Source organism: Octopus sinensis, linkage group LG26 (assembly GCF_006345805.1).
Source record: "Octopus sinensis linkage group LG26, ASM634580v1, whole genome shotgun sequence".
In the NCBI taxonomy this organism is placed as follows: domain Eukaryota; kingdom Metazoa; phylum Mollusca; class Cephalopoda; order Octopoda; family Octopodidae; genus Octopus; species Octopus sinensis.
Window position 1 is genome coordinate 5,313,520 of NC_043022.1, and position 17,960 is coordinate 5,331,479.

Sequence of the window (17,960 nt, forward strand, 5' to 3'; positions counted from 1 at the left end):
TAAAATCAAACTAAAGTATAATATAATCGTAACATAGCAAAAGTAAAAATAGCAATTGGTATAAAATTGCATCAATGACTTGAAATTGAATAAGTGGTTTCACATGAATGGGAATAAATTAAAAATAAAATTAGCGTGCAGAAATGGAATAGTCCAGATGGATAATAAAAAATTAAATTAAAGAAAAGACTATTGTCCATAAAGTATACAATGTAGAGAAAAAAGAAGTTTTGAACACCTGGAGGAAAGCACCTTCGAAAAGTGTCTTGGTGCGACTACGAAAGGTATCTGATCAGAGGTGGTAAATTCGCCACAATAGAAGCAAGGTTCGAGTCAACGGAGCGTGCAAGGGAGTACTCGACTCGAACTTGCAAAGTGGAAATATTTTATTTTTACCTTTATATCTGGGACGTAGGACGTCCCGGAAAAAATTAAAAATACCCCTCCCCCAGAAGTAGAGGTAGGCTGGATTGTAGCCACACTTCTATACAAGAGGGAGGACAAGATACAATTGATCGAAATTACAAGAGACGGGCTAACAATTCCAGTCTGTTATATATTTTGAGTATTGTTATCACTAGCGATATCAAGATTGTATTTTAAGTGTAGATGTATATATATAGATGTACATGTAATATGTACACATATATATACACATATATACATGCACTAGCATTATGACCCGGCAACGACGGGTCATAATGCTAGTGTTGTATATATTTTTTTATATTTTATCCATGAGCACAAGCTTGGTTGTATGGTAAGAAGTTTGCTTCCCAAACACATGGTTCCAGGTTCAGTCCCACTGTGTGGCACCTTTGAAGACAAGTGCCTTCTACTATAGCTTTGGGTTGATCAAAGCCTTGTGAGTGGATCTGGTAGACAGAAACTGAAAGAAGCCCATCGTGTATATGTGTGCGTATGTTTGTTTTTGTCCCTTACCACTGCATGACATGGATGCATGTATGTATGTATGTAAATATATGTATGTATGTATATGTGTGTGTGTATGTATGTATGTATGTATGTAAGTAAGTACATATGTATGTACATATTTATAAACATATGTATGTATGTGCATATGAGATCCTTTTTAAATCATATGGACTCATAAGACCAGTTCCCCAGCTGGACAGGACACAGGTCCATGGCAGGGTCACTCCTTTTTGCCAGCTGAGTGGACTGGAGCAACGTGAAAGGAAGTGTTTTGCTCAAGAACACAATGAGTCACCCTGTCCAGGAATCGAAACGACAGTGTTACAATCATGAGTCCAACACCCTTAACCACTAAGCCATGCACCTCCACACATGTATGTACATGTATATGTTTATATATATGTGTGTGTATGTGTGTGTGTGTACATGCATGTATGTATGCGTGGGTGGTAGTGATGGTGTTGGCTATGGGGGGGATTGTAGCAGTAGTAGTGGTGATGGTGGTGGTGACAGTGGTGGTGGTGGTGGTGGTGGTGGTAGTGGCAGTGTTCTTGGTTGTCGTAGTCTTTATCATGGTGGTGCAGATAGCAGTAGTAATGGAAATAGTAGCAGAGATTATGATGGAGATGGTAGCAGTGACAACAGTGTTGATGGTCATGGTTGTAGTGATTGTGGTGATGGTGGTGATGATGGTGGTGATGGTGGTATAAGTTAGTCATGGCATTGGTGGTGAAGGATCAACAACGTGTGATGTCGCTTGTCACGGCAATAACGGAAACTGCCTATTGGAATGGCTGTAGCACAATTCCTGCAAGTGCCATTTTTACATCACTATGGCAACAAACATCCCACAAGAGAAATCTTTCCTCATCGCTGATAAAATGGTGAAACACAAAGTAAACTATACCTTTATGAAAGATTCTGTTTTCTCCAAGACAAATTCAATTTTTGGCAGCATCGATGAGGACATATCAATGAGAATGTAGATTTGGTCTTCGCACAGGCTGCCAAAAATGGCTCTGTTGTTTGTTTTCAACCAATGTAGCCTAAACAAAGAAATTGAAGAGAAAAAAAACAAGAAAAATCACAAGCTGTAATCTTTACCAAAATGGCATCGTCACATCCAGTGTTTGGCTTTCATTGCTGCTAAGAATTTTCTTAATAGTTGTCGTTTCCAGTTCTGAGTTCAAAGAAAAGTGCTTGAAATGTCCAGTTTAAATTCATTTCAGCCAGCAGTTCCAAATATCAGATACCATATATTTCACAAAACAAACACACATGAACATCGTTTAGCATTCTCTCATGGACTGCACATCTCAAAGGATTCCATTCATGAAAATGTTGAACCTGATAATCTCTGGAGACTCACCATGGCAATCACATATTCTTCAGGAATTGAATCTTCAACATTATTTTCACAAGTCAAATAGCCTGATCCTAAGATCACAAACGTTCACCTAACATGCATATGTATTCTCAACCCACCTACAACAAAATTATTTCTCATGCACAATCCTTCGCTCACACACAATCTGCACACATTGGGCCCTCCTGGGGCAGTCAAATATTTTTACTTCTAACTACAATGGTGTCTCTTGTTCCTTGACTCCATAATCCTCTATACTAATCTATATTAATCTAACTTAATCCACCCACCTCAATTCTTTCCACTACTCCCACAGTCACAAACAAGAACTGTAAGAGGTAGGGTCCACTCAGTATATTAAGCTGAGTCCTAGACTGTTAAAGAGGAGCCTGTAAGTATCTGCCAGGACCCTTCTCTTAAACCCACAGAGTCTCTTGAAGTTTGTGAGAAGTCTGCCCCACACCCTGGACCGAAAATCTCTTTTGTTCCACTCTGCCAAATTTCTCTTGGTGGTTCAAGCCACAACTTAGAGTGGAGGCATGTGGCATAGTGGTTAGGGGTTTTGGACTCATAACTGTAAGATAGTGGTTTCGATTCCTGGACCAGGTGACGTGTTGTGTTCTTCAACAAAACGTTCATCCAGTTTACTCAACTGGCAAAAATGAGTAATTCTGTGACTGACCAATGTCTTGTCCAGATGGAGAATATATATACATTATAGAAACCAGGAAACTGGCCCTTATGAGCCAGCATGCTTTGAGAAGGTAACTTTACTTTTTGTGGAGGTGCATGGCTTAGTGGTTAGGGTGTTGGAGTCATGAACATAAGAGTGTAGTTTTAATTCCTGAACCAGATGATGCATTGTGTTCTTGAGCAAGACACTTCATTTTCATTTTAGTCCAGTCCACTCAGTTGGCAAAAAGTGAGTGATCCTGTGAGTGACTAGCGTCCCATCCAGGTGGGGAATTTATTTACCATGGAAACCTCAAACCACTCCTTATCAGTCAGCATGACTTGATAAAATAAACCTTTACCTTACCACAACCTTACACAACCCATACTGAAGTCTTGGCTGTAACATTTCTCTCGTGAATCACAAGGGCAGAAAGAACTGGTTAAGCAACGGCCAAAATACCTTGTGGTATTTACTTCTGATTCTTTACATCTTGAGTCCAAATCTCATTCAGGCTAATCTTTCCAGGGTCGATAAAATAAAATTGCAGTCAAGAACTGGAATGATTTGTATTAGGTTCATAAGGAATTAGAATAAAAGAGCAAACTAAGACAGTCTATTGGAACCTTTTTTTCTATGACCCCTACCTCAGAAAACCCTTTTAACCACAGATCAGCAACAAGGGAAAACATCTAAGGAACAAAGGATTATGCTTTCAAACATGCTGTTATCCAAAATCTTTTGCTGATTGAAAACGATATGGGCAAGACACTAACTGATATATATATATATATATAATATATATATATATATATATTATATATATATATATATATATATATAATATATATATATATTATATATATATATATGTTATCAATTCATCATCATCGTTTAACATCACCTTCCATTGTATATATATGTGTGTGTGTGTATGCATTGCATCTAAACATACCATGTATGCATATAATATGAGAATGTATATGTAGTATGTGTGTGTTTGTATATATGTATATATATATACATACAAACACCCGCATATATAATATATATGTATATATATGTCTGTGTGTGTATGTGTGCACACACATTTATATATATATATATATATATATATATATATATGTAAATGTATGCATGTGCTTAGTACATACTATACACATATATACATAAAGTTGAGATAAAGAAGATTTTCTCCATGCTGACAATTGCAGGATACGTTCAAGTTGATGGACTATGACACATCTCTCCATCTTTACTGCGGAACCATTCCATAAAGAGGGCGAGGAGAAAAAAACCTAATGCCAGGAGAATCGATTGCAGAGAAATCTGTTTGAAGCCGGAACCATAAAAGTATTGACACATTGAAATGTCGATCGATGATCTCTGGCAGAAGAAAACGAAGAAGAGGAGGAGGAAAAAAAGGGGGGGGGCGGGGAAAGAACCAAAGTAATCCAGGAAGAAAATTCATTCAATTTTTGTGTTTTATGGAAAGAAGTCAGAAAGAAAGAGAAAGGAAGAAGAAGTGAAAAAATGGTCAGAGTATGAAGGAGTCTTTCAACCTTAGAAAATGAGGTTTGACTATATATACATATATACATACATACATGAAAGGGAAACTTGTTTTAGTTTTTCTGTCAGTGAAACAGGAGAATGGTTTAAAGAACAACTTCTTGGTGTATAATCAAGCAAGGTAATTATACACACACAAACACATATAGGCATATATATATATATATATATATATATATATATATATATAATGTAATAGACATACATATATATTCACATGCACATATATATATATATATATATATATATATATAGGTATATGTATTTGTATATACACTCACACACACACACATGTACATATAAAGAGATATACATATGTGTATATAAAATTCTGTTGATACATTTTTATAAAAATTATAAAAAGAAACAATATTATAAATTTTGTGTATGCATATTCATTCATACCATGAAGTATTGGGCCAGCGGATTTCCAAGATATAGCCCCTCCCCCTGATCATCACAGATCCTCCTCCATGTTTAACAGTTGGAAGAAGGTAGTCTGGGTCATCTGCTTCTTTTGGCTGTCACCATATGTATACTCAGCCAGTGGTCGGAAATAGGGTAAAGGATGACTCATCTGGGAAAATAACATTCTTCCACTGCTCTAGGGACCAATTCTGTAGGTTTTTACTCCACTCTAAATGCTTTGCTTATTTGTTTTCAAAAGTAGTGGTTTTCTGATTGCAGCCCTCCCGTGAAATCCGGCTTTGTGCAGCTCCCAGCAAACTTTTTTTGTGGAAACTGGGTTCTCGAGGTAGTCATTAAGCTCTGCAGTAATTTTGGGAGCTGTACTTTTGTGATCCTTTCGAACAATTTACGTAAGAGTCTGACGGTCCCTATCTGAAAGTTTTGTTTCGACGAGGAGGTTTTTCCCTCTTCCACAAAGGCTGTCATTACTTTTGAGACAATACTTCTTGATACACCAAACATTTTGGGTGTTTTCATTACGCTAGTGCCTGCCATATGAGCACCAACAATTTGACCTCTTGGAGAGTTCGATTGAGCTGTTATTTTAATGAATTTTAATTACCTTTTTCTGATATCTGAAAAGAAACAGCAATTTTAGCAAAACATATTAAACAACACTAATAATAAATCAAAAAACATAGAACTAAACAACCTTTTGACGGTTTTATTGATATATATATAAACATACATACATATATATATATATATATATATATATATATATTATACACACATATATATATATATACATATATATATATATATATTCTTTTACTTTTCTTTTACTCTTTTATCTGTTTCATGCATTTGACTGTGGCAATGCTGGAGCAATGCATCAAAGGGTCTTTTAGTCAAAGAAATCAACCCCAGGACTTATTCTTTGTAAGCTTAGTACTTATTCTATCAGTCTCTTGTGATGCAGGGTGGGGCAGGGGCAGACACAGATACACACACATACTTTAGGAAGGACATTCAGCCATAGAAACTATGCTAAACTGGTCACTGGAGTATGATGCAGTCCTCCAGTTTGTCAGTTCCTGCTGAATTAACCAAGTCAGGTCCCCATGTGATGATAATGATGAGGATGATGATGCACACACACACACACACACACACACGCACGCACACACACACACACACACATCTGTGTGTTGTAATATTTAAGATGTTTGTATACATTTTGGACATAGGAAGGTAAAACTGTCCAAAACTGTCTCAAGAAAAGGAATTCTCTTTAAGAAACAATATGGGTGTAAACATACCTATTTCTTTACTACCCACAAGGAGCTAAACACAGAGGGGACGAACAAGGACAGACAAATGGATTAAGTCGATCATATCGACCCCAGTGCGTAACTGTACTTATTTAATTGACCCCGAAAGGATGAAAGGCAAAGTCGACCTCAGCGGAATTTGAACTCAGAACGTAACGGCAGACGAAATACCGCTAAGCATTTCGCCCGGCGCGCTAACGTTTCTGCCAGTTTGCCGCCTTTGGGTGTAAACATACCACTGGGCCATAAGTGACATTACTGGACAATAGGACATGTGAATTTCTGCGTTGTTATGCTTCATCATTCCTGATCACTAAGAGCTGGTCACTCTTTGAATAGCAAATAGTACATTTGCTGATGTAAGATAACCTTTTGTCAATCTGGAGTGGGGTGACTGCTGCACCAATGGTCACTGGCCATTCCCCACAACAATGTGGTTTCAATCCTGTCTGTAAGGCTAAACACACTCTTTCTTCTGAGGCATAAAACTCCTTTGCTCCTCCTTGCTCTTCTTATTATTATTCCCCACCTTTTTATCTTTTGTTTGTTTCTTTGGTGAGGTAGTTACAGAGTTTTTTTTTCTTATAGTTTAATCTTTTATATTCTGAATGTTTTTCTTTCTTTTCTTCCTGTAAAAATAAAGGGTTAAAGACCCCCTTTGGTCATAAATGACCATGGGATTGCACCTAGAAAGTTCCCCTCCGATGCACAAGTCCGGGCAAGGTTGTTTATGGAAGATGAGTAGTCGCCAGTGCATTCATCCTCCCCTCCTTTCCATGCCACTGATGTTACCCAAGGGAAAGGCAAAGGGGCCGATACAGCTTGGCACCAGTGATGTTGCAATTCATTTCTACAGCTGAGTGAACTGGAGCAACAGGAAATAAAGTGTCTTGCTCAAGAACAGCCCAGTCCAGGAATCGAACTCACTACCTCATGATTGTGACCCCAATGCTCTAACCATTGAACCATGCACCTTCACACACACACACACCACACACACACACACACATATGTATACATAAGGGTAAAGGCCACCCCCACTTCGGTCATGAATGACCATGGGATTGCACCTAGAAAGTTCTCCCCCAAGGTACAAGTCCAGGCAAGGTTGTTTATGGCAGACCATCAGTCACCCATGCATACCAGCCTCCCAGCTCTCCACACCAAGGGAAAGGCAAAGGGGCCAATACAGCTTGGCACCAGTGACGTCGCAACTCATTTCTAAGTGAACTGGAGCAATGTGAAGTAAAGTGTCTTACTCAAGAATGCAACTCATAGCCTAGCCCAGGAATTGAACCTCATGATTGTGGGCCCAATGCTCTAACCACTGAGCCATGTCCCTTCATCTGTAAAACTATGTTGTTAATAAATAAGGCAGACGTGCACTAAGCTGCAGTGATTCAAATATAATTATGTACAACTGTATTTGGCATGTTCATGTACATTTGGACATGGAAAGACCAGATGCTGCACAAGATATCTCATCAAAAAGATGTGTGTGAGTGTGTGTAACTTGATAATCCCTTACCTTTGATGAATATTCTTCAACACTGGTGACATCTTTTCCTCGTATTGGCGGTGGAACTTTGGTGTGATGTATACGTGCATGGCTTCACCTGATGCCATTTTCACAAGAGGAAATGTGCTGCAGTATTTGGCGTCAATCACTTTTACACTGGATATCTGTAACAATCATAGAAAATCCTTACTATTCAGCAAAAATGGAACTATATATATGTATGTATAGTATGTATGTGTATATATGTATATATATAAATTAGAAAAAAAACCACCTTTTATCAATTCAAAATGAATTTTTATATATATATATTATATTTTGTGAAATTTGATTTAGTATTTCTAAATTTTCCCTGTAAGTTAGGAATAATATTCTCTCAAATTATATATATATATATATATATATATATATATAAGGTTGTCCCAAAAGTTCATAGAAAGTCTTGGAAAATAATGGTCTTTATTTTGAGGAATAATTTTTGTTGTTTTTGTTAGTACTTGGCGAGTAAAAATTCAATTTTCGCAAGTGTTTACGAACTTTTGGGACAACCTAATATATATATATATATATATATATGAGAAAGGTTGAGTTCAATTAGAAAAGTTCTACTTTGGGGTGTCCAAAGTTAGACTTCTAATAAAGATTCTTCATATTAAATTCATAGCTCGCTATTGCAAGTATTTTATTAAAACAATGAAAATCATACATGTATATAAGGTGTACTATGAGCATTTATAGAACACAGTCCTATATAAACTCAACAAAGAATTAAAGATGGAGAAGAGAAGACATTAAATTTTGATAACATTTTTTAATCCTTATACTTGTGTGTGTGTGTGTGCTACTGGTAACATGTAACCCAGTACGGCCTGTTGCATGGTCGGGTCGTCGGTGACTAAATCGGCAACCCCACCAAGCTTGCTTGGGGAGGAGGGTGTTTATTGGACATTCAAAGATCATCTCTGTCATTCCAAGTCCTGCTGCATTTCCCATGGAATTTTTGGTTTTCCAAAATCATCTTGGTATATAAGGTGACCTGCTACTTTTGGTTATAAATTCCATCTCACCTTATTTTTCATGTTTTACCATATTTTCTGGCATGCAAGTCAACATAGTATTTAGTGTAAACATGTAGTGTAACCATGCAAACACCATTTTTATCTTTTTCCAAATCCTGTTGTGTTTCACATGGAAATTTAGGTCCTCCAAAGTCGTCTTGGTGCATAAGTCAACCTAACTTTTTTAGGACTCAAAAAAAAAAAACTGGTGTGAAAAATTTGATTTGTGTGCTAGAAAATACAGTTTTTAAAGCAGAGTGGCGCAGGAGTGGCTGTGTGGTAAGTAGCTTGTTTACCAACCACATGGTTCCGGGTTCAGTCCCACTGCATGGCACCTTGGGCAAGTGTCTTCTACTATAGCCTCAGACAGACCAAAGCCTTGTGAGTGGATTTGGTAGACAGAAAACTGAAAGAAGCCCGTCATATATATGTATATATATGTATGTGTGCGTGTATGTTTGTGTGTCTGTGTTTGTCCCCCTAGCATTGATTAACAACCGATGCTGGTGTGTTTATGTCCCCATCACTTAGCGGTTCGGCAAAAGAGACCGATAGATTAAGTACTGGGCTTACAACGAATAAGTCCTGGGGTCGATTTGCTCGATTAAAGGCGATGCTCCAGCATGGCCGCAGTCAAATGACTGAAACAAGTAAAAGAGTAAAAGAGTAAGAGAGAGTAGAAAGGTTGAGGATTCACAAATGTCATCTCCACACCCAACAGGACATAGTTCTGTAGGAGACAATGGGGGAGAGAGAGAGAGAGAGAGAGAGAGCAAGACCATGTGATTGATTGACCTGTTAGAAACAATAGCCTGTTATTCAAAATAATGGAGGAGGTGGGTGAGAAAAGGTGAGGAGGATGAGGGGAGAATATGAGGGAGAAGGCAGGTAAGGAAGGGAGAGGAGGAAGGAGAGAGGAGGCTGTGGTGGCATGTTAATAATAATAATTTAATCTAAATTTTTAAAAGTTAACATTTTTTATTAATAATTTTTGCTAAGAATAAATGTTTTTTCTTTAAATAACCTGCATCAGAGAAAATTTGAACAAAATAAGACAAATAACCAAAGTGTAAAGATCCAAGAAATAAAATCAAAATAAGTGTATATTTAATTAATTAAAACAATGGTATAGTTAATTAAAATAAGTTTTAATTCAGTTAGTTAAAATAAATGTTAAGTCAATTATTTAAGATATATTCAATTATTTAAATTAATTGAATATTTACTTAATTAAAACAAGAGAAAATTCAACACATTTGACCAACACAAACTTAATTAAAACAAATGTATAGTTTGTTAATTACATTTAGTTCAGTTAATTACAGTATAGTTGGTTAATTAATATAAGTACATATTCACTAAATTGGAATAAACCCCACAGCGTATATTGTGAAGTGGTTGGCATTAGGATGGTCATTCAGTTGTAAAAACCATGCCAGGGTGGAGACTGGGGTATACTGCAGTCTTTGGATCCACCGGATCCTGTGAAACCATCCAACCGATGCCAGAATGGAACAAGGAGGTTAAATGAAAATGAGGATGTATTGTTATCAGTTTGATACAATAAGTGTAATAAGGCAGGATAAAGGTTCTTCTTGAGTCATACAGACTCATAGGTCCTGCTTCCTTGTTTCTCTGGCATATAAAATCCCCACCTGGATGGGATGCCAGTCCCTCACAGGGTCACTTATTTTTGTTAGCTGAGTGGACTGGAGCAATGTGAAATGAAGTGTTTTGCTCAAGAACACAATATATTGCCCGGTCCAGGAATTGAAACCACAATCTTATGATCATGAGCCCAAGCAGGATGGGAAGCTGGTCTGTCACTGGATGACTCCTTTTTGCCAGCTGAGTGGACTGGAGCAATGTGAAATGAAGTGTTTTGCTCAAGAACACAATGCATTGCCTGGTCAGGAATTGAAACCACAATCTTACAATCATGAGTCCAACACCCCTAACCACTAAGCCATGTGCCTTTAGATACAGTAAGTGTATATTTGGTTAATTAATGATCGTCAATCAATCGGATTTTGTATCTAACCAACGACTCTGCTCAGAAACTGGGGTGAGTCCTGTTACTTGTATAATTCTGGAGTGTCAGCTTAGGCTGTTTGGTCATGTTGCTCGATTTTCTGAGTCAGACCCTGTTTACTGTGTTCTGTTCACTGAGGATCCGGTTGGGTTGAAGGCTCATGTTGGTCTACCACATGCCACACGGTCATGGCAGATGAAGGGGTAGCATGCGGAGATGGGGACTGAGTGGGATTCTTACTCAATGGGTCACTCAGCTGAAACTGGGAACAGCCTGACGAATGGCATTTGCAGCAATGTGCTGCAACTGTGCTGCAACCCCAGCAGCCCTAGATTAACCATTGAACAAGATGAACACATGCTTTAGACATCAAGGGAAGGGGAGGGGGCACCACGGAAATGGTAAATGGTTCACGGCACAAAAGAAATCACTTTAAATTTGTTAAAATAATATTCAAAGTGGTTTTGATGATGAGAAATATAATTTCAAAGTCTTCATGATGTCATAATGAGGATCTGATTAAAGACTTTGCAATTAAGAAAAAGCTAGAGAAAACTTCTTCAAATTTAAATAAAGTGGAAATATACAAAAATAAACATTATTGAGTTTGCCTTTCCAAATGTAGACATTGCCTTCAATTCATTTTAAACATTAAGGGTTACAAATTGCTCAGCTGAGCATTCATTCTTTCGGTTGAAGTATATTAAAAATCCCATAAGAACATCCGATTAGGCCCAGTTTTCATCCCAAAATGCACTCTCTTGCTTTTGCACTCTCTTCTTAGCTGCTTTACAATGTGTGCATCATACATTGCTGCACAAGCAGGAAAAAATACCTTTTATATTTCCATACAAGCACACATATGCACACACACAAGGCAGGCTGGATGCCTTATCTCTGCTAAGTAAAGAAGCAGATGTGTTATGTAAGATTACTTATGATCAAAGACTTTGCAATTTTTCAAAAAAATAAGAGAAAACTTTTCAATTGTAAATAAAAGTGGGAGTTACCAAAAATAAACGTAGTTTTCCATTTTTCTGTTTTGTTTCATTTTGAAAAAAAAAAACTTTATTTTATGGTTTATTATTGTTTATATTTTGAATGACATATATATGGGGGGCACCAAAATCTTCTAAGTGCTTAGGGCCTTTATGGGTCTTAATGCAACACTGCCATACACCTGATCTAACCCGTCATAAATCAATCAGATCATAATTAAAACGAGCTTCTTACCGCAGTAGTTTGTCTGTGTTTGTCAATGGGTGGCAGCCATAAATGAAGTTGTCCATCTTTGTGGTAAAAGGAAACTTCTTGCAAGACACGATGGAGGGACAATCCATTGGCATGGATTCCATTTTGTTGAAGCCATTCCTCTGAAGTGAGGGTCATCTCATTAAGTTGTGTCCTTGTGGGTGTTTTTAATTGGTCGTCAATCTGTTCAGGATCTACAATAATGCAATGGCAGAAATGTAACTTGCTTCAATTTGTGTGCATGTATCTATTTATACACACATATATGCATCTATATTTGTACTTTTATACGCACACACACTTGTATGTATGAATATGTAATAAAGATATGATTTAGGTGTGAGCCTCTATAAGTTTCATGTTGCATTTGTACAGCAGTAGGATGTGCTTGTATAGCATGTTGTGTACTATCCTGTAACCTTTCAGGTTTAAATAAAACACACACATAAAAAAAACAAAAATAAAAAACCATGAAACTTAAAGTAGTTCACATTTAAATCCTGTGTTTCTTAAATGATATTTATCTCTCACTGCGTGGAGTAGTAAGTTTGTTGATCATGAAACAGTAAACTATATATACATACAAACCATCCGATAAGACAATCCAAACGTTGCCAGCGTCGCCTTGGCTGGCTTCCGTGCCGCTGGCACGTTAAAAGCTCCAACCGATCGTGACCGATGCCGGACCCCACCTGGAACCTGTGCAGGTGGCACGTAAAAAGCACCCACTACACTCGCGGAGTGGTTGGCGTTAGGAAGGACATCCAGCCGTAGAAACTCTGCCAGATCAGCCTGGAGCAGCCCCTGGCTTCCCAGACCCCGGTCGAACCGTCCAACCCGTGCTAGCGCGGAAAACGGACGTTAAACGATGATGATGATGATGATGATGATACATGTGGTGTGCAAGAGAAATGACTGGGCTGGTATGGTCGTGTGTTGTATATGGATGAGGACAGATGTGTGAAAAAGTGTCACACCCTAGCAGTAGAGAGAACCTGTGGAAGGGGTAGACCCAAGAAGACCTGGGATGAGGTGGTAAAGCATGACCTTTGAATGTTGGGCCTCACAGAGGTGATGACAAGTGACCAAGACCTTTGGAGATATGCCGTGCTTGAGAAGACCCGGAAAGCCAAGTGAGATGATAACCCATGGCCTATGCCAGTGCAGCATAACCAGCCCATTTAAGAGTACCCTTCAATCATTGGGCAATAAACTGCGCTTGCAAAGACCTGTCGAGGCAAGTGAAGTCATTGTTGTCGCCGATGACAGTATCGCCTGATTGGCACACATGCCGGTGGCACGTAAAAGGCACCATTTGAGCATGATCGATGCCAGTACTACCTGACTGGTTCCATGCTGGTGGCATGTAAAAATCACCATTCAAGCATGGTTGATGCCAGTACTACCTGATTGGCCCACGTGTCGGTGGCACATAAAAAGTACCCACTACACTCAGAGTTGTTGGCATTAAGAAGGGCATCCAGCCGTAGAAACCCTACCAGATGAGATTGGATCCAATGCAGCCTTCTGGCTTGCTAGCCCTTAATCAAACTACCCAACCAATGCCAGCATGGAAAGCAGACATCAAACGATGATGATGATGATATACATATATTATATATATATGTGTGTGTGTGTATATATACTCTTTTACTCTTTAACTAAGTTTCAGTCATTTGACTACGGCCATGCTGGAGCACCGCCTTTAATCGAGCAAATCGACCCCGGGACTTATTCATTTGTAAGCCCAGTACTTATTCTATCGGTCTCTTTTGCCAAACCACTAAGTAACGGGGGACATAAACACACCAGCATCGGTTGTCAAGCAATGCTAGGGGGACAAACACAGACACACACACGCATATATATATATATATATATATATATACACAAATATACGACGGGCTTCTTTCAGTTTCCGTCTACCAAATCCACTCACAAGGCTTTGGTCGGCCCGAGGCTATAGTAGAAGACACTTGCCCAAGGTGCCACGCAGTGGGACTGAACCCGAAACCATGTGGTTGGTAAACAAGCTACTTACCACACAGCCACTCCTGCACCTATATATATATATATATATATATTATATATATATATATACACAAATATACGACGGGCTTCTTTCAGTTTCCGTCTACCAAATCCACTCACAAGGCTTTGGTCGGCCCGAGGCTATAGTAGAAGACACTTGCCCAAGGTGCCACGCAGTGGGACTGAACCCGAAACCATGTGGTTGGTAAACAAGCTACTTACCACACAGCCACTCCTGCACCTATATATACATATATATATATATATATATATATATATATATCATATATGTATGTATATATGTATATATGTGGGCAAATCAACAAAAGCAATACAAATAAAAACAAAAAAGGCAAATACAGTGAATGTATTAGGTTGACAGTGAACGAGCGTACATATATATGTACATATATGAGTGTGTGTGTATGTGTGTATATATATGTATGTATGTGCATATATATATGTGTGTGTATGTATGTGTATATATATGTGTGCGTGTGTACATAGATATATATGTGTGTGTGCATGTGTGTATGTATACACACACACACACACATCCACCCAATGTATGCATGCTTGTCTGTGTATGTGTCTGAATTTGTTTTTGAAGAATGTCATTTCGATGGCAATTTACGCAGTTTTCTCACTAAAAGACACAATTAAAAAGCCTAAGTGAGCAGTGGAAGAATACAAACCGAATTTTATTGGCGCTGAGGAATCTATAAGAGCTCTTATTTCATCCAGAGTATTTCTTCCTTCTTCAATCTCATCAAAAATTAATACCACATCTTGCCTCGGTGACACAGCAGCTGGCAGTTTTAAAACTGTTGATTCCCGCACTCTGTCATCCCTGCACCCATGGGAATTCGCCAGTCGTTTTCCAAAACTGGGATCTGTATTATAAGCATGAAACCTATAAATATATTTTATTTCATTTTAATTTGCAAAATAAGGATCATTATATTTTTTCTTTCATTTACATAAAAGCAATAATCGACAATAAATTTAAATTCTATTTCAAATGATTGCTCAAACTGGAATTGTTTTAGTATCCGCCCCGTATATACATATATATAAAATTTCTATAATTATGAGTATAATTATAATTAAGGTTCAGCAAAAATTTGCTTCACCACATACCGAAATTTAGAAATAGCAACTTCAGTATGTGGTGAAGCTGCATTTCACTGAATCCTAATTATAATTATACTCATAATTATAAAAAGTTTTTTTTTTTGTGTGTGTATATATATATATATATATAGATAGATAGATAGATAGATGATAGATAGATAGATAGATAGTAATACTTTATAATTAGGGTTCAGCAAAAATTTGCTTCACCACATACCGAAATTTAGAAATAGCAACTTCAGTATGTGGTGAAGCAAATTTTTGCTGAACCCTAATTATAATTATACTCATAATTATAAAATTTTATGTATAAGTTTACTGATAATGGTTCTTTTAACATACTGAACTACTTGGTAAAATTATTAATTATTAATTAATTAATTAATTTTACTCTTTATTATTATTATTATTATATATATATATATACAAATTAAAAGTAGTGCTAATGTAGTAAACATTATCGACCGCACTCACTCAGTGTACTGCTTGTGTGCCGGTTTGCTGTGCATCAGCACTTTAGGGGTGACCTCCCACCCTCATAGCACTCGGTGTTAAAACATCTGAATGTCATTGGCAGGGGAGACAACTTGCCTTGAATCCCACCCAGGGGTGGTGGATATCCACCCCTCCTAATGATATTTGATTTACAAATGTATTTGGGTTTTTTAAATATTGAGTTCTTTATTACCCACAAGAGGCTAATCATAGAGGGGACAAACAAGGACAGCGAAAGGGACTAAGTCGATTACATCGACCCCAGTGTGTAACTGGTACTTATTTAATTGATCCTGAAAGGATAAGAGGCAAAGTCGACCTCGGTGGAATTTGAACTCAGAACGTAGTGACAGACGATATACCGTTAAGCATTTCATCCAGCGTGCTAACGATTCTGCCAGCTTTCTTAAATATTAAATGGAAAAGAGGGCCCACCCATGTGAAACAGAAATCAGAGGGGCTCATATGGGCAGGCATGGCTGTGTGGTAAGAAGTTTGCTTCCTAACCACATGGTTGCGGGTTCAATCCCAATGCATGGTACTTTGGGCAAGTGTCTTCTACCATAGCACCAAGCTGACCAAATCCTTGTGAGTGGATTTGGCAGATGGAAACTGAAAGAAGCCCATATCCATATGTATGCATGCATGTATGTATGTATATATGTACGTATTTATGTACTTACATATGTATGCATAAATGTATGTATGTATGTATGTACGTACTTAGGTATGTATGCCTATACATATGTATGCATGTATGTATGTATGTGTATATGTATGTATCTATGAATGCATGTATGTACGTATATATAAATGTATGTATGTGTTTGTACTTGTGCTTCATCACCACTTGATGACCAGTGTCAGTTTGTTTACATCCCTGCAACTTAGTAATTGGTAAGAGATAAAAAAAGAACCAGACTTTAAAAATAGCTACTCAGGTTTGTTTGTTTAACTGAAATTCTTCAAGGCAGAGCCCCAGTATGAACTGTGGCCATGCTGGAGCACAGCCTTGACTGAAACAAGCAAAAGATGGAAAATAAAAGAGGCCCTTTACCTGGCATTTGTACAACTGGAAAGTTCTTTCAGAATGTCAAAAGTCTGATGCGAGGGACAGTTTAAGGAGACAGTGTGAACAGGGATTCTCCTAGGAGCCCTCAATATCTGGAGAGAAAAAAAAAAGGTTCTATATTTAAGAGATGAGGAATTATGTACATTATTTACAATTGACAGATATTTGTCCTCTTCATGTTGTTAACATGTTTTGGCTGATATACCCTCCAGACTTCATCAGGTGTCTTAGGGAAATTTCGAACCTGGGTTCTCATTCCTAAGGTATTTTTTGAGGAGTGGTTGTGTGGTAAGTAGCTTGCTAACCAACCACATGGTTCCGGGTTCAGTCCCACTGCGTGGTACCTTGGGCGAGTGTCTTCTACTATAGCCTCGGGCCAACCAAAGCCTTGTGAGTGGATTTGTTAGATGGAAACTGAATGAAGCCTGTTGTATATACATGTGTGTCTATGTTTGTTCCCCCATCATCACTTGACAACCCATGTTGGTGTGTTTATGCTCCTGTAACCTAGTGGTTTGGCAAAAGAGACCGATAAAGTAAGTACTAGGCTTCCAAAGAGTAAGTCCTGGGGTCGATTTACTTGACTAAAGACAGTGCTCCAGCATGGCCACAGTCAAATGACTGAAGCAAGTAAAAGAATAAAGAAAAGAATTATTATTATTCAAACCACTGCCTGGAATTGAACTCGGAATCTTGGGGTTAGTAGCCCGCGCTCAGAAAACTTAACAATGGTTAAGATTGCGGGCTACTAACTACAAGATTCCGAGTTCAATTCCAGCCAATGACCTCAATAATAATAATAATAAATAATAATAATAATAATAATAATAATAATAATAATGATATCAAAAAATACCCTAGAAATGAGCTTCGAAATTTCCCCAAGACACCTGATGAAGGCTGGAGGATATATCAGCCGAAACGTTGTGCTGACAACAAACAAGATGAGGACAAATATCCATTAAATGTAAATAATGTAAATAACGAAAAAAAAGGGGTTTTGCAAAATCTTTGAAAACAAAGGAGAAAATTGAGACTTGGTTGTTGTCATGTTAGAAATAGCAGCTAAATCACACACA

At 37.8% G+C, this 17,960-nt stretch overlaps 1 protein-coding gene across 2 annotated transcripts in view; it reads right to left on the reverse strand.

Moving 5' to 3' along the window:
• Positions 1-17,960, reverse strand: part of LOC115224866 (von Willebrand factor A domain-containing protein 3B-like) — a 93,160-nt gene that overhangs the window by 47,968 nt on the left and 27,232 nt on the right. For both annotated transcript variants that reach the window (XM_029795817.2, XM_036513625.1), the window contains exons 7-11: positions 16,867-16,973; positions 14,876-15,093; positions 12,132-12,343; positions 7,818-7,972; positions 1,844-1,982 (exon numbers count right to left, since the gene is read on the reverse strand). In XM_029795817.2, the coding sequence (XP_029651677.1) occupies positions 1,844-1,982; positions 7,818-7,972; positions 12,132-12,343; positions 14,876-15,093; positions 16,867-16,973 (831 nt within the window). The remainder of the gene's footprint in view (positions 1-1,843; positions 1,983-7,817; positions 7,973-12,131; positions 12,344-14,875; positions 15,094-16,866; positions 16,974-17,960) is intronic.